Source organism: Haliotis rubra, unplaced genomic scaffold, assembly GCF_003918875.1.
Source record: "Haliotis rubra isolate DU_JTF1 unplaced genomic scaffold, ASM391887v1 Scf40, whole genome shotgun sequence".
Taxonomy (NCBI): Eukaryota; Metazoa; Mollusca; class Gastropoda; order Lepetellida; family Haliotidae; genus Haliotis; species Haliotis rubra.
In genome coordinates, this window is record NW_025767080.1 from 1,310,190 (window position 1) to 1,335,596 (window position 25,407).

Consider the following 25,407-nt stretch of genomic DNA (forward strand, 5'->3'; position numbering starts at 1 on the left):
CAGACGACCATTTATGTTGACATGTAAACAGTATGGAAGAACAACCATCCCTTGATCTCAGAGTACTTTCTTGTCTTCCTTATGTTCATCTCATCCATTGCTCCTCCTTTGCTCCAACTTGTGTTTAATTCTCATTTTAATTCATTTCATCTTGAACCTCAAAGCGTTTTCAAGACATAGTGCATTCGCAGGGCTTGAAGACTGACCAACCATGTCTCTTTGTATGCGTCTGTATGCTCTCTAACTTTACCCTTTAGTTTGTTGATATTGGGGTGAAGTCAGTGGAAGTGTTTACAGTTGTCTGGACACCATCTTAACCTGTTCTGTTTTGTTGCCATAGCAATAACTGTCATCTTCTGCATTGACTCTCCACAGGACCTTGGTTGCCTGGGAGGGTGTGAATGTCTGTTATTGGCATCTACTACTGAGTGAAGATTTGTTCCTCAATGTTTGTTTTCAGTGTGGACAGTTTCCCTAACTGGATAGTTCAGCATATGTTGTCAACCATTATAGACGACCAGTACCATACGATTGCTCCAGAACTGTTGTCAATTCTGTTGCAATGTTAATCCCTGTTGTGCAATTAATACCCTTTGTTCAAATGTTTGACTACGTAGACAGTTTGAGATAACTTTCATGTCTTAAGTTTGTCGGATGTGTTTATTGAGTGTTCATGTTCACACAACCATGTCAAGAAATTCCGAGATCACGAAGCTTTAGTCGTGACAGATGTATCATCGCAATAATTAAGCAATCATGTAGCCAAACATCATGTCCCAATGTCATCGTTTCATTACGCGAGAACCATCAGAATCGTAAATACCACCAAGAAATGTTTCATTGAGTAAGTCACGTTATTCTCATCTCATGGTTTTTAAGCACAGCATGCAATGGCCATGTTTCTTCTGCTAAACATCAGTGTGTTGTCATGGATACATCATTGTCATCAGTGGATGTCGGCAGTACGCTGTCTGTTGGAGCAGAAATGTTAGGTGTGTCCATGTCTTATATGCATTTTTACTGTGTTTATCTTGCTCGGAAGCCTCTGGATGGTTTCTTGGCCCTTGTACATTATCTCCGCCATTTCAAAGAGGATGTATTTATATTTCATTTCTCACTTGGAAATGAATAAATTGGATTTAATATATGTCCTGTGTTTCTTTTAGTTTGGCAGTAGTGGATCATGTCTGAAGGCTGTTTGGCTTTCATTGTAGATATCAATGGTCACTTTACGGAGTACCTTTTTAAAAAATATTCAAATTGCATTTTGAACAAACCATCCCTGGCCCGGTAGATACCGGTGTAGCAGGCCATTTCTTCCCAAACCCGGGGAGGTTTTGTCCTAGGATATTCTTACACTAGGGAAAGTTTGGGCTTGGCTAGGATATTTTGTTCTGTTTTCTATGAAAAGTGAGAATATTCTGGCCTAGCTAGGCCACTTCTTCCCCACCCTTGTTTTCATATCAAAAGGGGGAGATTCTGGCCTAGCTAATCCACTTCTTCCCCACCCTTATTTTTATATCAAAAGAGGAATATTCTGGCCTAGCTAGGCCACTTTTTCCCCACCCTTGTTTTCATATCAAAAGGGGGAGATTCTGGCCTAGCTAATCTACTTCTTCCCCACCCTTATTTTTATATCAAAAGGGGAATATTCTGGCCTAGCTAGGCCACTTCTTCCCCACCCTTATTTTTATATCAAAAGGGGGAGATGCTGGCCTAGCTAATCTACTTCTTCCCCACCCTTATTTTTATATCAAAAGGGGGAGATTCTGGCCTAGCTAGGCCACTTCTTCCCCACCCTTGTTTTTATATCAAAAGGAGGAGATTCTTGCCTAGCTAGGCTACTTCTTCCCCACCCTTGTTTTTATATCAAAAGGGGGAGATTCTTGCCTAGCTAGGCTACTTCTTCCCCACCCTTGTTTTTATATCAAAAGGGGGAGATTCTGGCCTAGCTAGGCTACTTCTTCCCCACCCTTGTCCTAGGCCAGGAAAGTTTGGCCTGTTACACCGGGACTGCCTGCAGTGTGGAATATCTGTGGTTTTATCCCAGGGTTCATCATGCCTAAACATGTTGACCTGCATCATGGTATCTCGGCACACTAGCATCATAAAAAAGTCAACTACGAGCAGTCATGTACATGCTTGCAAGCGTATATCGCTGCACAAGAAATGTATTCATCGAATGTCACCAGTTTTGGGACGAGTACACATTTACTACACACATACCGTGATATGTTTCAAGTGTCCATTTTGGAATTTGTTTTACTGGAGAACAAGAAAAAAATATTTAGAATAAGGGATATGATCCTGCAAATACTGCAGTTGGAAGTTTTTCTCTTCTCAGATGTATGAATGACAAACAAATCAGTAAAACATTTTATTCTAAAAGTGTTAGAATAGTGAGACGATATGTTGTACAGTTCAAACAAGTTCGGATATGACAGCAACATGAAACATCTTTGTCAGCCCACAGTGGTGCACTCCGGGACAATCTCAATACTGGGGAACGTTTTGTCTGCTTCTTATGCTACAAACAATGACAACACGAGGTGCTATGTCAGTTTGAGAATGTTGTGCAAGTAGCACATTGTCCCAGATATTTCCATGGTATTCTGTACTTCTTGATGAGTACAATGTACAAGACCTGATCATGACTATATTAAACCACTGTTCAAATAATCTTTTAGGGTGGGATTGCATTGATATTCCTTACGGATCAGTCATTTATTATAGGAGTTGGTGGGTCAGAGTGAATCACGAGGGTCACCAAAAAGGTCTCTTGGGCGGGGTCATAAAAGAATAATACACGTTTTTGGGGCAGGCATTCTCTTCCCACAGAAGTTACCCTGTCATATCTTCCTACGTAACCTCTGTTCTAATACGGCCATATTTCCCGGTTCTCATAAAATCCCCTAGCGGCAAAAGATCGCAACACGAATTATCTCCCTTCTTTCTATCCAATCAGAACACGTCTTATATCGACTTAGATTAGACTAACACAAGCAAATGTGGGGCCACAAATATCCCCAATCTGCCGGGGACTTGTGTTGATGTTACACACAAGACGCTTAATGGCTAGCTTGTCCGTTGTCAACGAGGGCGATGGAGACGCCACTGATCCGCCATAACATGACTGAGTTCTGTCTAGAAGAAACATTTGCGCATCGCGCAGGGGAAGAGGTTCAGTTTTCTCGAAGCATACGGAAATAACCGAGGCCTTGTGAATGATCACTTTTGAAACAACGTCGCTGATTGCACAACTAAATCTGATTGTCTCCAATCACGAGCCTTGAACGCTCACACCACGAAAGGGCCGTATTAGAACAAAGGTTACGTAGGAAGATATGACAGTAGTTACCTCTGTGGGAAGAGAATGTGGGGCAGGTTGCTTTTGCATTTTGATTTTTCAGAGATCCTCATGAAGAAAATGTACAAGGACAGGGAGAGGTTCATACAGAAACACGACAAACATTAAGGGAGGGTCACTATGTTCGGTGCAGTAGTTCATCGAAAAAAACTAGAACAGTTACAGTTCTAATACTTCAAATAACAAACTGAAATTTGATGTTAGTCAGGAAACAGGACTATCTATTGCTATTTCCCCACAATGTCCTAACCTCATGAGGGCCCCATGTCATATAATGATAGCTGCACACCCATCGAAAGTGTATGTTTGAGTATCCGAGTCATGGTAGTAGCAGTGCTACCATTGCTCTATCAATGACCTGATGCATCAGTATTTTGGTGTTTTGGCTTAAAATCTGTGGTGGACAGTGAACATGTTTTTTACACTGCTTATGGCATGTAACACAACTCATTCTCTACACTGGCAAGTCAACCAGACAAACGCAGTGACATTTGGTTATGGTTGCCACTTGTATACATCTACTAGCCCAGATGGTTAGTGGAATGTATACGACAAAGTAATGGATGGAATGCTACCATTACAGATTTATTTGGTAAATTTACATATGACAGATTAACTATAGAGATATGGAAGAATTAGATGCCAACTTATTTGTTGTTGTATAGTTGGCCATTTGTCCAGTGACACCTGCGGGCTAGTCTTTTTCTTTAAATATATTTTTCTGTAATATTACTGAACCTAAACATGATAAATATACTTGCATACTACAATCTCATTTAGATTCAGACTCCACTACAATCTCTCTCTGTGTGAAGATCAGCCCCTCGCATGGGGATTCATGTCAGGGGAACTTCAATCGGCACATCCACATCCAGGATACTTAATTCTTGGTACAAGACTGTGAAAGATTCAAAGAAACATCTGATTTCTGTATCTCAAAAGTTAATATAATCAGCGAATCAAATATTTTAAACATCCCACATCACCTACACCTAAAATGGTTACTATGGATAAATATCTATGCTCTGTGGCAGGTTTCTTTAGCAATGATCAAAATGTCTGAAAAATGAAGCCAAAATTTTATTAGAGCTGACATGTGATTAACTAAAGAACCCACACATCCTCCATGTTGCCCAGGAGGTCCAGGTATGTTCAGTGTTAACATGGTTTTCAAAGCAGTGTAGTTGGACCTTCATACAGAGAGAGGTCATACTGATTGAGATGCAGCTTGTTTCCGATCTGACAATAACTGCATGTGGCTTGTGGTATTCAACAAAGCCAGTAGATTAATATGTGTACTGGACACAATGGCTTATCTCTTGGGTCAATGAACGTCACTGACCTTACTCCACAGCCTCGGAGGGGTGACCAGTTGAAACACAAATCTGGTCGAAAAACTGGTCTTTACCACTAGAGTGCAAATATTCATCACTGCATTAAACATGCCTGTTTCAATGCTGGGTTTTGACATCTATTTCACACAAACAATCCGTTGGCAAATCTTGATATCATGAAAAAGGAAATGAAACTAGTATTAATCCATGAGAGATAAGCAAGGAGGTAAGCGCATACATTCTGAAGCACCACTTGGGTTATTTAGAACACAATGCACAAACAGATACAAAATCTACAAATATGAAAAGGAAAACATATATCTACACATGAAAAACAAGATGGACAATGCAATTTGTCATTCCGACAATAATGAAATCTTTTAAACCTGTTGTCAAAAACATCTGTTGAAATGTTGAGTAAGGAACTTAAAAAGATGTCATATATACCCTGCCTATAAGTAAAATAATTGTACACAGGATGGACACTCCCATCCACAAAAGGTGCAGCTTGTGATCCAGTGCCTTATCAGCTGAGATCAACACAACAACATGTTACTTGTTCACGTCTCATGCTTAATCTTACAAATATTCAATGGTCACTCTGTGAAACGGGAACAAAATGAGAACAACTCTATGGATTCCTTGATATAATCCACTAACATCTAGGGTCTTTGTCATAACCCATATTTGTAAAGTTGAAGATCTAGTGGGATTCTCTAAATTTAAATACAATGACAGCACTCAGTGATTCCTTTGCTGTATCCCATTCCCCATCCCCCAACCTACTCTCCTACCAGTTCATTTTAACACAGTCTCTGTTGTCTAAAATCTTGAACAATAGAAAACATCTAAGCAGCATTAAAATGACACGATTTCTTGAAGACAATGGCAGACAATATGCGGTGTTTGATTGAGATGGAACCCATCCTTCAACAGAAGAAAGTTTCTTTTCAAAATACACTGGAAGTTGGCACAGGGTCTGGGGGACTACATGATTTATGCATGTATTGTAATGGCTTGTATAAGAAAAAATACTCCTGATGTAACAAATCCTAAGAAATCAGGACCCACGGCTAATTCTCGTCCCTGCACCAGCTCTCCCGACAGGGACAATTCACAAACATTCTGTACATCTCTACATCAATATACAATATTGCACAATGGTTCTCATTTTGTTCTTCTGCACCAATAACCAGTACAAACATCTTGTTTGTATGATGATACTACAATGGACATAACTTGTCACAGTCACAACTAATAACCCTGTCAGCTGATCCAAACAGAAAGTGAATCTGGACCATGGCCTCCTTTGATGAAGCAACCTTTACTAAGGTTAACCTTAACTAGGCCTCCTTTCACAAAGCAACCTTTACTAAGGTTAACTTTAACTAGGCCTCCTTTCACAAAGCAACCTTTACTAAGGTTAACCTTAACTAGGCCTCCTTTCACAAAGCAACCTTTACTAAGGTTAACCTTAACTAGGCCTCCTTTCATGAAGCAACCTTTACTAAGGTTAACCTTAACTAGGCCTCCTTTCACAAAGCAACCTTTACTAAGGTTAATCTTAACTAGGCCTCCTTTCACAAAGCACTCAGGTGTCACTAAGGTAACCTTAGTGCAATGTTAAAAAATGGGAGTTAAGGTTAACCTTAAAAATGGTCGTTTCGTAAAAGGAGCCCCAGGCAACTAAGTGGCAGCAGTGATTGGACTTGGGACATTAAATGGAGTATATATCAATGACTCTCAAAAATGTTAATTCACTCAATTCTATTATAATACCATATTTCATTTGCATATACAGGTGATAACATGTTATGGAAACAGATGGTGTCAAAATTTATTACATATGACACTACAAACTGAACCGATATGAAACAAATAGAAATATCTTCTGTTACCTGTCAATAAACAGATGCTCTCGCTTATTTCAGCAAATACAATAATTGTTTTGAGAAATATTTAGGATACTTTACACCTGCTCCAGATGTAAGATGTGACTTATCACTATGAATTCTGCCAAATAATTTCAGAGGAATGGTCAATCACATCTTTGGATTTGTAACAAAAGATCTGCTTCGTAAATCATCACGTGTTTGATACTATGAACAAAGATACTTTTACAGGTCTCCGATGTTTACAAGTGCGTGAAACCCATGAGTACTAGTATAACGGCAACTAACTCTCGCTGTAACAGCTGTCTGCTAGTTGGTTCCAATTGTTACACTGAAGATGCCCATGGCAGTTTAGGCACCATTTGAAAGCACTGTTGGAAGTAACTGAACATGATGTCATGTCCATGAAATCACAAACAATTCAATGTCAGGTCAACTTGGCATCAACTCTCCCACAGCTTTCTCCGAAAGAATTACCTACCCACAATGTAGAATCTGTCCCTCCTATAGAAATGTTGGAAGTCTCTCGCCAAGGCTTGGAACTTTCAAAATGTATTCCATTCAGACAGACAACACATCATAGCTTGTAGGTTCTTTTCTAAATACACATCTACCTCAAAATAGAAACCTACTGCAAGAATAATTTTTCAGTTTTCTTTATACCCCACAGAGAGCAACACACGCATGCATGATATTTTCAACTGTTCTTTAACTTTGTGGTATATACGAAACAAACATTTCTTGATTATGTCCACAAAAAAAGAAAAGAAATGGTTTTAGGCAATAAACATTTAGGGACTATTAGGACGACAACTGTTTTTTATTGTTTCACCTTCACACATTCTCATTAAATAACAATCTAATCACAACAATCTCACTCCATGACACGAAATGAACACAGTGAAACCCTGTTATCTGTCAAACTGTCATGATCAGCAGGATTCCAGATCATAAATAACATCACATTCCAGCCTAACATGGGTTTCTGGACCAGCAGAGTTTCGCTGTATATGGTTTAAGCATAACAGTGTGATATACAGCAATCAAACATCCAGAGCTTGTTCATTGGAAATATCATCCAAACAGAACACATTCCTTCAGGTAATCAACATTATTTCTCTGAAATTACAAGAACAAACATTTGAACATTTAAATGAATGCCAACTGGTGTTTTTCATACATACACAATGCCATTAACAAAGTGATAAAATGTAAAATGTTATATATGGAATTACACTCTCTCTGTAAAGTAAAGATTATAGATTCTTTGGGCGGAGTCCCATCTAGGATTCAAATCCACACTCTCGGAGTCAGGCACCAAATCGCCAGGACACAAACTAAGAAAGTGTAATCCCAGATATAACATATGTTACATTTGACCACTTTCTTAATGGCATTTCGGCTGTGCAAGCCATGCCAATTTACACTTGTCAAACAGGTACACAAAGTCTGTGATTTTCACTTCCAGTTGACTGACTTTTTTTGAGGAAGCATTGGTAGCTGAATGGGTTAGCGTGCTGACTTTGGGTGCTGCAAGTAAGGTGCCGGACTCTAAGTGTGGGTTAGAATCCAAGATGGGACTCAAGCCAACAAAAGTACTATAATCTGTACTTTACTGGGAAAGTGTAATCCCAAATATGACATGTGTTTCGTTGATGTTTGATTAACAATATTTCCTTTCTCATCATGGTGGAATTTTTTCCTCCTTACAAATCATTCAAAACATAAATCATTTTACCAACCACAAAAATGCGACAAATATTTCTGATTTGCTCAATAATTCCCTGAACACATTGCAGCTATACACATATTCATCAAACACATAAAAAACTTGTGGCCTAATTGTAAACTAACAAAGGAAACTAACGACCAATGTTATCCTGTAAATACAAAGCAGGGTCCATGTGAGCAGAGGCATGGTATATCCCAGGTTGGGTTCACCTTGCGGGGGTAGATAGGATCGGTCCTTCAGCTGTCGTCTCCCTTCACCAGTGAATAAATCATCCTTCAAAGAAAACAACAAATGATCAGATGAAAAAAAAGCAACAACAGTTGATCAGATGAACAAAACAACTGTCGATCAGATAAAGCTTGAAAAGGAACAAGTTATACGCATTGACAACTTCTTTATTACTGAAGCATACAACTTTGTTGATAACACCTTTGTTTACTGCATGAAGAGATGTTTCAGTGATGGTTCATACACCGTTTTTAGCATGAAATTGGTCACAGAACCTAGACCGAAATATGCAACAGACAAGTAGCTGTTATCCATAAAGTCACATGTTTCATTAATGACCCGACAACTTCTAGAATGCCAATCAAACAACTTCTTTAGTGCAGTGGATGTGATGTTTCAGTGTACATGCTAACATCATTATCAATCAAGTGATGATGGTGTTAACATCTACATTGAAACGTTACATTCAATGTAATAAAGACGTTGTCAATCCATATAATTTGTTATTCTTCATCATTTTACCTTCTAAAATGCCAATTAAAGACAGTTAAAGATTAACTGACAATATAGAGTAAATTGAAGCACATACTTATCAATACAAATCATTTGGGGCAAACACATGGTTGTTTTTTTGTAAACCATATAATCAAACAAAGAGTCCATACATCCTCTAAGATTAGGTTGGTAAAGTCTATTAAGGATACAACTAATGCAACTTTCTATGGACATGTCCGCAGATCTTGATGCAGAGAGGTTTCTGAGAAACAATCTACACCTCAGGGTACAACATGCAATCAACTAAGTCACTGAATCTAACAATAAAACTAAATTTCTGGGAACATGTTCTAGCATGGACCTCCACTTTAGAGATTCTTTTTCATAGAGATCGTCCTTGGGGTACATATTATGCATTTTCCGGGCTGAAAATGTCCTGTGACAGTTGTATCAATGTTTTTTAATAAAAATATTGTACAATAAATAAAAATCTTTTTATTCATTATACGGCCCCCACCTCGTGGAGTTACCTCCCGCTGCGCATGCGCACCAACTGGGTAAGCACCTAGGCCCATATCATCATTCCTTCTGCTGTCACTGCCGTGTACGGATGTGTCGTACAGAGCTGAACTCTTTTAAGTTAAGAGAATGATGTCTGGGACGCCACCACCTGTATGTATGGTCTTTATTTTGTCCTTGAAAGGAACAGTAAAGCTTTGCGGTCGGTTGTCTCATAATTGTGACTTTGTATTCATTATTTTACGCTAACTTTCCCGTGGTTTACGCACGTGTTGCTATTCCATGGCGGGAAGTTTAGCGTGCCACGTGGTTGTAATATTGTGTTTTTAACCAACTATTTCTTCCCGTGGTCGCATTCACGTATTTTTCAATGTTTTGTACGTGTATATTATGCTGTTGCTACATGCTTGCGTGTTTGCTTTCAGGCGTTTTCCGGTTGTACTGTCTGCGGGCAAAGTATTCCCCGTGCAGACCGTCATGATAAGTGTCTCGTGTGCCTTGAAAAAGGCGGCCATAACCCTGACACGTGCGAGATATGTATGGGCTTCTCCCCCCGCGCCCAGAAGAGGCGGGCTGCAGACTTTCTCTTCTATCGGGAAATGCGAGAGGCGGGAGGGGAACTGACCCAGGTCCCCCTGTCTAAAGCTAAAAAGCCAAAAAGTAAAGGCAAAAAGGCTAAATCACGCAGTCAGTCGCCTTCAACTGCTCCTAGCGGTTTCGACATGTCTCTAATCACGCAATTATTCCAGCAGCACATGGACTCGGTGAAGTCCCTTGTTCACGAGTCGGTTGGTGGTCTCTGCCAGGAGTTCCTCGCCCACTCGGAGCAGGGGACGGAGAGTCTGGGGGTGGGATCGCCGAGCCCGGCTCGATCCCTCGGCCTGGAGGCGTCTGTTGATCCGTTGCCTCTGGCTTCGGGTCCGGACGCCTCGGCTGCCCCGGAGGGGGAGGCTTCGCTCCTAGTCCCCCTCTCGGAGTCCCGCCCCATGGCAGGGTCCGCTGAGGATTCCTGGGAGCCGCCCCGCCCCATGAGAGCGGAGGAACCAGTTTTGCCTGGTCTTCCTCCTGCGTCTCGGGACCGGAGTTTGAGCGTGGTGTCGGGCACTGAAGCAGGGCGCTGCTTCGGTTCTTCCCTTCTCTCTGTGTCTGGTGCTAGGCCGCCCACCGGGTCGGGGTTTGGGTCCTCTTCGCGAGGAGACCCAGCCTCGGACTCGGGCGACGAGTCCATGGACATTGGGGAGGTCGAGGAGCCGGAGGGTGCCTTCCGTCTCTCGACGGCTCTGAGGGAAGTCTGGCAACGCATTGACTTCATTCCCCAGGCCACGGTGCCTACAAGCCGCTCGGATTCGACTGAGTTCCTCTTACCAGGCGAGGCGTTTGCCCCTAGGCAACCCACGCAGACGCTGCTCCGCATTCTGCCGTCCTTGGTGCAGGACGTGGTGGATCCCTTTCGGCTGGGTCACGCCTCTGCTTTGACTTGCCAGAGCTTGTCAGGAGGTACCAGCTGGGGGAAGATTCCCTGTTCTTCGTGCCAGTGGTATCGAATGTGTGTTCACTTTGGTCACCCTGGGGGGAGGCTCGGCTTCCTCCGGAGCAGCTCCGGCTGCCAGGCAAGGGCGTTTGACGCCACCTTTTGCTCTCGCGGGCGCCCCCCTGCGGCATGCTTACCGGACCTACGAGGAGGTTTACCGGAACGCTATGCAGCAGGTGCGGTTGGTGGTCCACGAGGCCTACCTCTCCTCGATTCAGAGGTCGGCCCTGGAGGCGGAGGAGCCCGCTGGAGACGTTTCTCAGCATGTTGTTCTCCTCCGTCAACTTTCCGAAGTGCAGGTCCACCTCGCGCGCGACTCCTTGCGGTCGGCCGCGTCGACGGTGATGTGCGCAGTCATGGGGATGCGCAAGCTGTGGCTGTCGACGTCTCGGTACTCGGCAGCTACACAGCAGACCTTGCTGGCCCTCCCTTACCGTCTGGGAGCGACGTTGTTTCCTGGGGCCCAGCAGGTCATCCGGGAGGCTGCCGCTGCAGCTACCTCCTTCAAGGACTCCAAGGCCTTGTTGGAGCAACCGCGGGCTTCTCGCCCCCGCGCTTCCTCCTCCGGGGTGCAGCCTACACCCGAGTCTGCTGGCTGGCTTCGGCCGCTCGGCAGGGGTAGGCGGAGGAGCCGTCCCGCCAAGGGTAAGGGCAAGGAGCAGTCCTCTTTGACTGGCTTCCAACCTTTTCGCGGGCGCAGGAGGTCTGCCCCGACCTCCCGTTAACCCATCAGGCTGTAGACGTGTGTCAATCCCCATCAGCTCCGCTACTCGGGACCACTCACGCACTCTTACCCAACGTCCCAGTGGGAGGCCGCCTCTCTCTATTCCTGCCGGAGTGGGAGAAGGCTACAAGCAACACTTGGGTGCTGTCCACCGTCAGTGTCGGCCATCTACCACTGTGGAAGCGAGGTCCGCCAGACTTCACCGGCATACGCCGCACTCCGGTGCCGTCATGTCAGGTACGGGCGGACATACTGCGCGACGAAGTCCAGGCTTTGCTGGACAAGTCCGCTATCGAGCGCATACCACCGGGCGAGGAACAGGCGGGATTTTACTCCACGTACTTCCTCGTTCCGAAGAAAGACGGCGGGTTCCGTCCCATTCTCAACCTCAAGGGGTTGAATCGCATGCTAGAAGTTCCATCCTTCAAGATGGAGACACTGCGCACGGTGATCTCCTCTGTTCAGCCCGGCGATTGGCTCACGTCAATCGACCTCAAGGATGCGCATCTGCATGTGCCCATACATCCATCGTTCAAGCAGTACCTTCGGTTCTCTTACGACGGGATGCATTACCAATTCACGGTGCTCCCCTTCGGCATATCCACTGCCCCCAGGGTGTTCACCAAGCTCATGTTAGTGCCGGCTACCCTCGCTCGTTCGCAAGGAAGGCGTTGTTACCCTTACCTCGACGACTGGTTGCTCGGTGCACTAACACAGCCAGCGAGCCTAGATTCTACTCACAAGGTGATAGACATTCTAGTTCGACTGGGGTGGATCATCAACCTCAAGAAATCCGACCTGGTACCCACCCAGGACTTGGTTTTTCTCGGGGCGAGGTTCCAAACTCACAAGGATCTTGTTTCCTTGTCGCCCGACCGGGTCACCAGAGTACGGGAGATGGTGTCTTCGTTCCTCTCCCAGCCCCAGGCACCAGCACGGACTTGGCTCTGTTTACTGGGCCATATGGCGGCGACTATCTCTGTAGTGTGGCGGGCGCGGTTGAGGATGCGCCCTATACAGCAAGCTTTGGCGAGTCTGTGGGCTCACTCGGAGGACCTGGAGCGGAGTCTCACAGTCCCCGGGTGGTTGTCTCCTCACCTTCAGTGGTGGACCAATGTCGGGAATCTCTCCAAGGGGGTCCCCTTGGAAATCCCGACGCCAGCTTTTACAGTTCAGACCGATGCGTCCCTCACGGGCTGGGGGGGTGTTCTGGGCAGTCTGTCGGTGTCCAGACTCTGGTCCGAAGCCGAGGCCCGCCTTCACATCAACGTGTTGGAACTGACAGCTGTGCGGTTGATTTTCGAGAGCTTCCGAGAGCATGTCCAGGGCCAGGTGGTTCGTCTTCAGTTGGACAACCAGACAGCCATGTCGTACATCCTGAAGCAAGGCGGCATGGTGTCCCGAGCACTCCTCAGGGAGACATGGGACTTTCTCCTCTGGTGCGACCAGTGCGATTGTCAGGTACTCCCTGTTTATCTCCCGGGGCTGGAGAACGGCGAGCAGAAGCTCTCTCGCGGATCCTGGCCCCGCGACGAAAGTGGATGCTCGACCGGCAGATATTCGGAGTTATCTCCCAGTTGTACGGGTCGCTCCAGGTGGATCTGTTTGCGCCCGGGCGGGACGAATCAGACACCCGTGTTCTGCTCGAATACCGACCCGAGGGCGTTGGCTGCCGACGCCTTCCTGCTGGATTGGACGGGCAAAGTGCTCTGGGCGTTCCCGCCGTTACCACTCATTCCCCGTGTCCTCTCACAGCTGTCCACCCAGCCAGCTCGGCTGCTTGTGCTACTGGCACCGCTTTGGCCGCCACAGAGCTGGTTTCCGTAATCTCAGGTTTCTGGCTCAGCCTCCTGTTCTATTACCTTTGGCGATCGACATTCTCACTCAGAACGGCGCGCCACACCCCAATCCAAGGATTCAGTGGGTGGCTTGGCCTCTGTCAGGTCTAGCCTTGAAGCACGCGGAATTCCTGCAGCAGTTGCAGACACAATTCTGGCTTCGAGGCGGGATTCGACAAACGTTCAGTACGAGGATAGGTGGTCCCGCTATGCGCGCCGCTGGTGTTCAGATAGGGGATTGCAGATCCCTTTTCTGGGCGGATTTAGTCCGAGTATTGGAGTTTTTGCAAGCTCGTTTGGAAGAAGGCCTGGCGGCTTCGACCATTCGTGGCTACTCCACCGCTATTTCCACTTTTCACACCCCTGTCGATGGTGCTCTTCTGGGGCAGCACCCTCTCGTACAGCGCTTTTTAGCTGGCGTGGATCGGGTTCGACCTGCTGTCAGGCGAACCAGCCCACCTTGGGATTTGTCAATTGTGCTCGATTGGCTGTCCGGGTCCTACGCTCTCACGCCTATCGGCTATTTCCATTCAGTTGTTAACCTGGAAGGCTGTTTTTCTGGTGGCGGTAACATCTGGGAGTAGGGTTGGCGAATTTACATGCTATGTCGTCCGACCCGGGCGCTGACTGTGTTCCACTCTGATCGTGTCAGTATTCGCCTCCCGGATACTTACCGCCTGAAGGTCGATCACGCTTTCCATGTGACAGCTCCTATCTAACTTCCTACTCTTACCCAGCCTTCCACATCGGGGACCTCTCCTACGAGCACTCACCCGTTGGATGTCCGTCAGACTCTCAAGGTCTGTATCAAACGAACACGAGGGATCCGTACGGGTACCCATCTGTTCTGTTGTTACGGTGGCGGGAAGGCTGGGGTGCCAGCGAGCAAACAGACCCTGTCTCGCTGGCTTGTCTCGGTCATTTGTGCTGCTTATCAGGCTAAGGGCAAGCCTCCCCCTGAGGGGTTGAAGGCTCACTCGGTCAGGGCAGTAGCCACGTCAAAAGCTTTTGCATCGGCACTGCCCATTGAAGAGATATGCTCTGCCGCTATTTGGAGCCGGCCTAGCACTTTTATCCGGCACTATCAGCTCGATACACATTCACGTAATTGTGCGAGCTTTGGCCGTTCTGTTCTCTCCAGTGGACAGTGTCCTGCCACCCTGACCGAGTGAGTCTTGGTTCATTGGTTTTGTTGACGCTGCTGTTCAATATTGTGTTTTATTGACATGTCCGCTGTTGGGTGTATAACCTCCTTTCGATCCTCTACGGAGACTATGGTCGGTCGTGAGCGTTTTTTCCCCCCTACGGTGCTCTCTAATCGACACAAGGTGGGTGGGGTTTGTTTACATTCGCACCATGTGCGAATTCTTATGCTAACCTCCAAGTAGGTTGTCTATGAGTACATTTCCTCCCTGTCGGTTACCCTCCCATAATGCCTCTCGTGGAAGCGCAAACCGGGACATGTGACAGGTGAGTGATTATGGCGTCTGTTACATTATTCTTAACGATCGCTATTTGTGTGTGCTTTGACAGAATTCCCTCCTCCCTGGCCTCCGGTCTTTGGGAGTCTGTGTTTATGCATAATATGTACCCCAAGGACGATCTCTATGAAAAAGAATTAACCAAACCTGAAGAGGTTTTCAATTCTTTGAAGAGAGTCGTCCTTGGGGTAGGGCCTCCCGCCTCCCCGCAATTCTGTTCACTGATTTATTCAGCAGAAGGAATGATGATACGGGCCTAGGTGCTTACCCAGTTGGTGCGCATGCGTAACGGGAGGTAACTCCACGAGGTGGGGGCCGTATAATAAATAAAAAGATTTTTATTTATTGTACAATATTTTTATTCAAAAACATTGATACAACTGTCACAGGACATTTTCAGCCCGGAAAATGCATAATATGTACCCCAAGGACGACTCTCTTCAAAGAATTGAAAACCTCTTCAGGTTTGGTTAAGTTTTAACCCATCCATAAAATAACACTAGTTGGTTATATCTGTCCACTTACCAGTACAGGTAGACGAAGAAGAAAATAAGATGGAAACCAAGTCGAACCAGACTTTCTTTCATGTAGAGTTTCAGCTGCTGCCTATTGTGGATCTCCGTTGGGTCAAACATTCCAATATTCCCTGATGGGTTGACCACAAATCTTAAACATAAATTTCTTCATCAGCAACAGAGATCTGGAGACAGTTTTTCAGCCATCAAATTCAATTTTACCAAGTCAAATCCTCTGTATCCAACATCAGGACTTCACACAAAGAAAACTGTTGGAAGCCATTGGAATCATCCATCACAAACCTTCACTAAGGTCATTACATTCTTACTCTACATCTGGCTCCATCCAGGTTTCTATACAACTTGATATCCATTGAATGTTAATACACAATGCCTTAGTTGGGATTACACTTCTTCAATAAAGTAGAGATTCAAGTACTTTGTGTGCTGGTGATTAGGTGCCCTACTCTTAGAATATGGATTCGGCTCCCAAAAAATTTACAATGTGTACTTTACTCAGCAGTGTAATTCCAAATACATGTATAACATATGTTGCATCTATTGCCTGTTATTTTCAATGTTAAATGCTGCTTTTAACAACATATGTATACATACATCTCATTACCATGTGATTACTTTGTTGTAGTGATTTCAGCTTAATAGTGTTAGAATCAACACTCAAACCAGAAGTTGTATGCATTCACATGAGCACTGGACCTACTTGTATGTGATCCACGCCCCAAGTGGGGCATACAGCAGGAACAGCACCCAGTGTCCACTGAGTAGGAGGACCACTGTCAGGAAGTCTTGTGCTATCAGCTCTGGAAGGATCCACTGGAACAGGAGCAAAAGCCGCAAAGCGTTAGTCAAAAGCTCGCGCCTGTGAAATATCAACAAAACATTAGAAAAATAGCTCACACCAAAGCCTTCACTGAGTATTCACCGGACAACCCACTTCCAAGCTGCGCGAACCTATTTCACTGTGCATTTGCTATGAGCGCAGCCCAGCTGTTGAAACCATTTAAATTCCCCCAAGCGCTGGGGGAAAATTAGTGAATCTTTTTAACTACGATTTCGTGCGGTCTTTTTCATCGCATTATTTTTCAACTTTATAAGTTGAATTTGCATTTTTGATGATTTGTTTCGGTAAGTCCATACCGAAAGTTATCAGAATCTGCAAAGTTGTGTTTTACGTTGCATGTGACCTTTAAGTAAACATCTGATAATGAGATTCAAAAATCTACATTAAATAGTGCTATGAATGTGTTATAGCTAAAACGGCACCACAGCAGAACGGCACCAAATTTGTTTGGCGATCCTTTACTTATGTGTGAAAAATGTTGAGATTTATCATGCACCTAATTTTCAGAAATCTTTTTCAATAAATCTTTGTCTTAATAGGGAGTGGATGATATCACAGAACAGGGAATTGTCCACAGAGTGAGGGTGATGTATTTTGAGTCATATTCAAATTCAGAGTGAGGGTTGATGAAGAGAGACATAATTGTGCAGTGGCAACCTGTTTGGTTATAGTCCTGTACACTTACATAGTTGAGCTTGCTGCAGCATGATGTAGCATTGAGATAGTCGCACTCCAAATCGGACAGAGTAATGATCTTTCTTGGATTAAGAAAAATGAAAATGATGCTTTCCACAAAGTCAATGATCATCCAAACGTAAAAGCAGATACAATAATCAGATTAAACAAGATAAAAGAACAAACCGAAAAAGTACTCAAGATCGGTTAGAAATGTTAAGTCGATCACAATGACCCACAATATTCGGCTACATAGAGCGCACTAGATAACAGAAACTACCAACATCGGAAGAAAAATACACCAGAAGGATACGAAATACACTGCCAAGAAAAGCAACGTCGCCTCGTCGATCAGAGCGAATATAAACAAAAACGAATCCACTGCCATTTTCGCAATTCTTGCTTCCCCACCTTGATGCCAAGAACGACAACAAGAGCGTTTATCGGAAGTAACTCGCTCGCCGCTAATGAAAATGTTTGGATTCGTTCGAACGCAGTACTAAAGATTCAAAAACATGTTTTATAATTTAAATCAATTTCCAACACTGATCGCATTTTATTATGGCGAATGCATTTAGTACATATACGGTCTGAAGTTGAAATTACGGTGAGGATCGAATCCTTGTTCTCTTTAATGGTCTCGTATTCCTTGATTTGTCATTTGGGAATGTTTTGTCTAGGGATGTTACAGAGCGACAAAATACACTTTCTCATGTGTTAAGAAATTTGGTTGGTCCATTTGTTAAAAGCAATTTGGTTGGTCCAGCATAGCCAAAAGGGGAGACAATTAGGAAAATAGTTTGTTGATGAAAACAAAACATGGATCCACTATTTCTCGCATACAGCTATTTTAGGCGAAGAAAGTACCAGAAATGTGTTGATATTTGTACGCAACTCCTTGAGAAGAATCCTTATGATCAGGTAATTAGATAGTTTACACAGTTTTCTCGTGCTTCGATTTTAGTGAAAAACATCGATGGAAATATCTTTCTGACGACCTGTCAGAGGCAGTAACACTTTTGTTTACACTGACAACCCGATAAGTGATAACAAATATCAAATCTAACGTCACTGTATGCAAGATATACTCTTACTTGTTTGTTCCTCCTTTCAATCTTACAGTAGTCGACAAATCAACATATTACGCCAATAACTTAACAATGAATGATATTTTGTTTTCATTGCAGTACGCAATATCAAATTTTCTTGAAATTGTAAGAACCTATTTGTGTGGGTTTGTGATTGAAAAGTTGACATTTCTACATTCCCTAATATATTTGCTAATGATACACATACCTGTCATTTTTCCCACAGAGGTTGGTAGAAACACATTTTGAAATTGTTCTATTTAACTGTCTCTGCCATCAGTCACCCTTCGTAGAAACACATGCGGTTTCATACACTTTCGCTGTGTATGCATTTTATCTATATGATCTAGTCAGATTATACTGACTTCAGTCCACAGCTACAAATGTTGTTTTTTTTGTGTTATTATTCTTGGAAATAAGCATCATCTTTGGAGACAACTAAACGGAGTATTCCCTACCCAAACAAATTATTGACATTGAGAAATAGGATGTGTCAGTCCCATTTCTGATATGTTAATCAAGATATCTTTCCTCATAGCGATCAATGTATTTTGTAGTAAAATGATTACCAGACTTGTCCTATCATGAATCACAGGCATCATGGACATTGAAGACACGGGCACTGACAGGTCAGGTGTATGTAGACGAGGTGGATGTGGATGAAGAGGGAATTGCAGAGATGTTGATGGATGACAATGTTATAGCAAGTGTCACACGACCAGGGACATCACTACGTGGAGTCAAACCAGGGACTGGCCAGGGAGCACCAAGTCAGGGTGTCAGGTGTGTGTAGGACAAAAAGGATAATTTAACAGACTTGTATAAAAAATGACCCTTTAATATTGGTTTGGTCTTACAGTTTGCAATCAGATTTAATACTTTCTTTTGTGATAATCACTAAAATCAGCAAGGTTACACCAGCTCAAGTGGTTATCAGGTTATTGCGAAACTCTGAAAATGTTACTGTTAAATTGTTTTATACAGAATGAAAACATGGTTTGTAACATGGGTAGAAGTATCATGAATCCTGATGTCAGGTAAAAGTTTTTAATGCATAAGTCTTTCACCAACACTGTGCATATTTACCACCAATATGGAATCCAGCTTGTGTAACTGAAATATTTCTCATCTCCTTCTCCCTCTGTTGACATTTGTGAGGAATTTTTGAGTGTCCCCACCCCCAACTCCTTTCCATATCATTTTTTCATACCCTTCTTAATCTTACTAGCCCAACTCCATAATGCACGACAAGTCACTTAGAGATCTATATTTGTTGACAGAAGAAAGTGTGCCAGTATAAGCAGAATATATATCACTCAAGAAAAATAGTGTCCATAGACTAGAAGAGTCCCTGATTATATATACAGTGTACTCTGTCAATACCGGCATCACTCGGGACCAAATAAAAATGCCGGTGTTGACAGAGTGCCGGTTTAGGCAGGTTGCAAGTTCGCTTATGATGCTTGTGCACACGGGAAGTTCATGGTCGTACTGTCACTTTAGCATTAACAACATGTCTGAATAAGAAACAAGGCAGTGTCTGAATGCACATCATGTTTATTCATTCAAATAAAACAAGATATGTTTTGTTTACTTTGTGAAAAAGTCACTGATTTTTTTATAGGGCCTGAAATCGGCAGGCTTTTACTTCGAGCTGCCATAAACCATTCATGTGTCATGGTGTTGATCTTGTCAAATAATGTAAGTGACACTCACTAATTAACAAGACACTGATTGACACAAGACACTTCCCGTTTCTGAATAATCTCGGGAGTCAATACCCTCGAATCAACAACATGTAAACACTTGCTTCTTTTTACAGTCAAACTGCCCACTACATGTATTAATTACTCTATGTAAGTGGTACGTACCACTCACTGATTAACAAGATACTGATTAACACTTCCCGTTTCTGAATAATCTCGGGAGTCACAGCGAATTGTGTTATTACATCATTTGGACCTAATTGAATCAAAGGGTTACGCCGTTTTTTATGTGCCCGATTTTACAGAATCGTTTTCATAACAACTTGTTCGTTGGGACTGAAAAACAATGCCGATATCCTGAATAGACAGATGCCGATGTTTACAGAGGTTTCTAAATGATAATTACGTGCATTTCTGCCGGGACTGAAACTTTGTGCCGATGTAGACAGAGTGCCGGTGTTTACAGAGGCCGGTATTGCCAGAGTCCACTGTACTAGTATATGAATTAAATGTTTTATGTGAGAATCCTGGATTCCTTGTGCTTTTTGTGGTGTATTATCTAAATAGAATGACCCCTTATTTCATCAATCATGGCAAAGATCTCTCTTAATTTCAAATACGGTGATGACCATTGAGCTCCCCTTTGCTGACAGGTAAGATGTTTGTCATATTCCCTTTACTGATACTGTACCCTGTGTAGATGTTAATTTTATTGTCAATCATGTTTTCCTCTTTACAGGCCTACGAGTCAATCTGGTCGTCCTTTGAGTGGATTTGTCCGCCCTGGTACCCAATCGGGTCGCCCTGGCACCATGGAACAGGCCATTCGAACCCCTCGTACGGCTCACACAGCCAGACCTGTCACTAGTGCTTCGGGAAGATATGTCAGACTGGGAACAGTGAGTAGTCCATAGATTCATGAAGAGTTATCTTCCTTTGGTTGTATGAAGTTTACGTTCTCAAAAACATTATTAATATTCTCATGAAGTATTCATTCATGGTGATATTTGTTCCAAACAGTCTTTCAGGACACCATACTTGTCATAAGAGTAAACATAGCCTTAGGCTTGATGGTCAGGATCACCTGTTGTGTAAAAGTAGTTCTTGATGGAGTACAATATGGAAAAAACTGTAGAATTAAAAGGGTTGAAAGAGGATAAACTTTTCAATGTGAGCTCATTTCATGTAGATTTTCTCAGGGTTGATTGTTAATGTCATTTAGATGCATATATGCTGTAATGTAAAATCATACAGTAATACAGGAAGGAAATGTTTATGTGCTGTCTCAATAAAAGATGCCAACAGTTTTGGTTTTTGAAACTTATAAGGTGCTATTTGCAGCAGAATTCAATGTCAAGGCTCAGGATATACAACTTTTCTTCTCACGGAATAGATATTAAGAATATGTATTTGATCTAGAAAGTGTCACTGTGAGTACACATGTCCGCTACATCTTCTCACACCTCCAGGCATCCATGTTGTCCAATGCTGATGGTCCGTTCATCAACCTGGCTCGACTCAACTTTAACAAATATGCCTCAAGACAAAACTTGGCGAAGGCTCTCTTTGAATATATTTTCCATCATGAAAACGATGTGAGAAATGTGAGTACCTGGTAGAAATACAACATACAATCTAGGAAGTCATTACATCCTAGGTCCTCCTGCTCGAGGGTGCAGGCATAAAAATTAACCCCTGTACCCTGAGCCTATCATAAAAATTTATCTCCATTGAACATTAATGGCTACATTCATATGCCCTTGCACCCAAGTATTATGTGGCAGTGTATGATGTCATTGCATGCCGAGTGTCAATACTTTCAATTGCTGAGTTTTCAAACTCATAAACATGAGCTTTCTTACATGTACACATATGTCCCCAATGATGTTGAGCATTCTTACACGTACACATGTGCCCCATTGTTGTTTAGTTCATCTACACATGTGCTCCAGTGTTGTTTAGTTCATCTTCACATGTGCCTCAGTGTTGTTTAGTTCATCTTCACATGTGCCCCATTGTTTAGTTCATCTACGCGTGTGCCCAAGTGTTGGTTAGTTCATCTACACATGTGCCCCAGTGTTGTTTAGTTCATCTACACATGTGCCCCAGTGTTGTTTAGTTCATCTTCACATGTGCCCCAGTGTTGTTTAGTTCATCTACACATGTGCCCCAGTGTTGTTTAGTTCATCTACACATGTGCCCCAGTGTTGTTTAGTTCATCTTCACATGTGCCCCATTGTTGTTTAGTTCATCTACGCGTGTGCCCCAGTGTTGGTTAATTCATCTACACATGTGCCCCAGTGTTGTTTAGTTCATCTACACATATGCCCCATTGTTGTTTAGTTCATCTACACATATGCCCCAGTGTTGTTTAGTTCATCTACACATGTGCCCCAGTGTTGTTTAGTTCATCTTCACATCTGCCTCAGTGTTGTTTAGTTCATCTTCACATGTGCCCCATTGTTGTTTAGTTCATCTACGCGTGTGCCCCAGTGTTGGTTAGTTCATCTTCACATGTGCCCCAGTGTTGGTTAGTTCATCTTCACATGTGCCCCAGTGTTGGTTAGTTCATCTACACATATGCCCCATTGTTCAGTTCAACTACACATGTGTCAAAGTGTTGTTTAGTTCATCTACACATATGCCCCAGTGTTGTTTAGTTCATCTACACATGTGCCCCATTGTTGTTTAGTTCATCTACACATATGCCCCAGTGTTGGTTAGTTCAACTACACATATGCCCCATTGTTGTTCAGTTCAACTACACATGTGTCAAAGTGTTGTTTAGTTTACTTACACATGTGTCAAAGTGTTGTTTAGTTTACTTACACATGTGTCCCTGTGTTTCAGGCCCTGGAGCTGGCTGCTCTAGCTACAGAATCCTGTCAGTACAAGGACTGGTGGTGGAAGGTCCAGCTAGCCAAGTGCTACTACAGGTGAGGGTTGAGGCTGGATGTCCATCTGGCCGGGCACTACTCCAAGTGGTGGGTGGGGCAGGGTGTCAATCTTGTCAGGTTCTACTCCAAGTGATGGGTGGGGCAGGGTGTCAATCTTGTCAGGTTCTACTCCAAGTGATGGTTGGGGTCAGGGTGTCAATCTTGTCAGGTTCTACTCCAAGTGATGGGTGGGGCAGGGTGTCAATCTTGTCAGGTTCTACTCCAAGTGATGGGTGGGGCAGGGTGTCAATCTTGTCAGGTTCTACTCCAAGTGATGGTTGGGGTCAGGGTGTCAATCTTGTCAGGTTCTACTCCAAGTGATGGGTGGGGCAGGGTGTCAATCTTGTCAGGTTCTACTCCAAGTGATGGTTGGGGTCAGGGTGTCCATCTTGTCAGGTTCTACTCCAAGTGATGGTTGGGGTCAGGGTGTCCATCTTGTCAGGTTCTACTCCAAGTGATGGTTGGGGTCAGGGTGTCCATCTTGTCTGGTTCTACTCCAAGTGATGGTTGGGGTCAGGGTGTCCATCTTGTCAGGTTCTACTCCAAGTGATGGTTGGGGTCAGGGTGTCCATCTTGTCAGGTTCTACTCCAAGTGGTGGTTGGGGTCAGGGTGTCCATCTTGTCAGGTTCTACTCCAAGTGATGGTTGGGGTCAGGGTGTCAATCTTGTCAGGTTCTACTCCAAGTGATGGTTGGGGTCAGGGTGTCAATCTTGTCAGGTTCTACTCCCAAGTGGTGGGTGGGGACAGGGTGTCCATCTTGTCAGGTTCTACTCCAAGTGATGGTTGGGGTCAGGGTGTCAATTTTGTCTGGTTGTCCTCCAAGTGGTGGGTGGGGCAGGGTGTCAATCTTGTCAGGTTCTCCTCCAAGTGATGGTTGGGGTCAGGGTGTCAATCTTGTCAGGTTCTACTCCAAGTGATGGTTGGGGTTAGGGTGTCAATCTTGTCAGGTTCTACTCCAAGTGATGGTTGGGGTTAGGGTATCCATCTTGTCAGGTTCTACTCCAAGTGGTGGGTGGGGTAGGGTTTTCATCTAGCAAGGCACTACTACACATGGGTTGACACAGGGACTAGTACATGTGGAAGGGTGGGGCAGGGTTTTCACCTGGCCAGGTACTACTACACATGGGTTGACACAGGGACTAGTACATGTGGAAGGGTGGGGCAGGGTTTTCACCTGGCCAGGTACTACTACACATGGGTTGACACAGGGACTAGTACATGTGGAAGGGTGGGGCAGAGTTTTCACCTGGCCAGGTACTACTACACATGGGTTGACACAGGGACTAGTACATGTGGAAGGGTGGGGCAGGGTTTTCACCTGGCCAGGTACTACTACACATGGGTTGACACAGGGACTAGCACGTGTGGAAGGGTGGGGGCAGGGTTTTCACCTGGCCAGGTACTACTACACACATGGGGTGACACAGGGACCAGTACATGTGGAAGGGTGGGGCAGGGTTTTCACCTGGCCAGGTACTACTACACATGGGTTGACACAGGGACTAGTACATGTGGAAGGGTGGGGCAGGGTTTTCACCTGGCCAGGTACAACTACACATGGGTTGACACAGGGACTAGTACAAGTGGAAGGGTGGGGCAGAGTTTTCACCTGGCAAGGTACTACTACACATGGGTTGACACAGGGACCAGTACATGTGGAAGGGTGGGGCAGGGTTTTCACCTGGCCAGGTACTACTACACATGGGATGACACAGGGACTAGTACATGTGGAAGGGTGGGGCAGGGTTTTCACCTGGCCAGGTACTACTACACATGGGTTGACACAGGGACTAGTACATGTGGAAGGGTGGGGCAGAGTTTTCACCTGGCCAGGTACTACTACACATGGGTTGACACAGGGACTAGTACATGTGGAAGGGTGGGGCAGGGTTTTCACCTGGCCAGGTACTACTACACATGGGATGACACAGGGACTAGTACATGTGGAAGGGTGGGGCAGGGTTTTCACCTGGCCAGGTACTACTACACATGGGTTGACACAGGGACTAGTACAAGTGGAAGGGTGGGGCAGAGTTTTCACCTGGCAAGGTACTACTACACATGGGATGACACAGGGACTAGTACATGTGGAAGGGTGGGCAGGGTTTTCACCTGGCCAGGTACTACTACACATGGGATGACACAGGGACTAGTACATGTGGAAGGGTGGGGCAGGGTTTTCACCTGGCCAGGTACTACTACACATGGGTTGACACAGGGACTAGTACAAGTGGAAGGGTGGGGCAGAGTTTTCACCTGGCAAGGTACTACTACACATGGGTTGACACAGGGACTAGTACATGTGGAAGGGTGGGGCAGGGTTTTCACCTGGCCAGGTACTACTACACATGGGGTGACACAGGGACTAGTACATGTGGAAGGGTTAGGGCAGGGTTTTCACCTGGCCAGGTACTACTACACATGGGGTGACACAGGGACTAGTACATGTGGAAGGGTCGGGCAGGGTTTTCACCTGGCCAGGT

The 25,407-nt window shown here is 44.4% G+C and overlaps 2 protein-coding genes across 2 annotated transcripts in view; one reads left to right on the top strand and one right to left on the bottom strand.

Annotated features, from left to right (window-relative positions):
• Positions 1-7,244: 7,244 nt before the first annotated feature.
• On the bottom strand, positions 7,245-17,629 carry LOC124287363 (protein cornichon homolog 4-like). The gene is made up of 5 exons (XM_046723870.1): positions 17,507-17,629; positions 17,204-17,272; positions 16,378-16,490; positions 15,667-15,807; positions 7,245-8,598 (listed from the first exon to the last, which is right to left on the bottom strand). Exons 1-5 carry the CDS (start codon positions 17,579-17,581, stop codon positions 8,562-8,564), a joined length of 435 nt encoding a protein of 144 aa, XP_046579826.1. The 5' UTR covers positions 17,582-17,629; the 3' UTR covers positions 7,245-8,561.
• A 329-nt stretch (positions 17,630-17,958) lies between these two features.
• Positions 17,959-25,407, top strand: part of LOC124287362 (tetratricopeptide repeat protein 8-like) — a 74,820-nt gene continuing 67,371 nt past the window's right edge. The window contains exons 1-5 of the mRNA XM_046723869.1: positions 17,959-18,114; positions 18,877-19,064; positions 20,727-20,886; positions 21,457-21,591; positions 22,838-22,923. Coding sequence (XP_046579825.1) covers positions 18,013-18,114; positions 18,877-19,064; positions 20,727-20,886; positions 21,457-21,591; positions 22,838-22,923 — 671 coding nt within the window. The 5' untranslated portion in view covers positions 17,959-18,012. The remainder of the gene's footprint in view (positions 18,115-18,876; positions 19,065-20,726; positions 20,887-21,456; positions 21,592-22,837; positions 22,924-25,407) is intronic.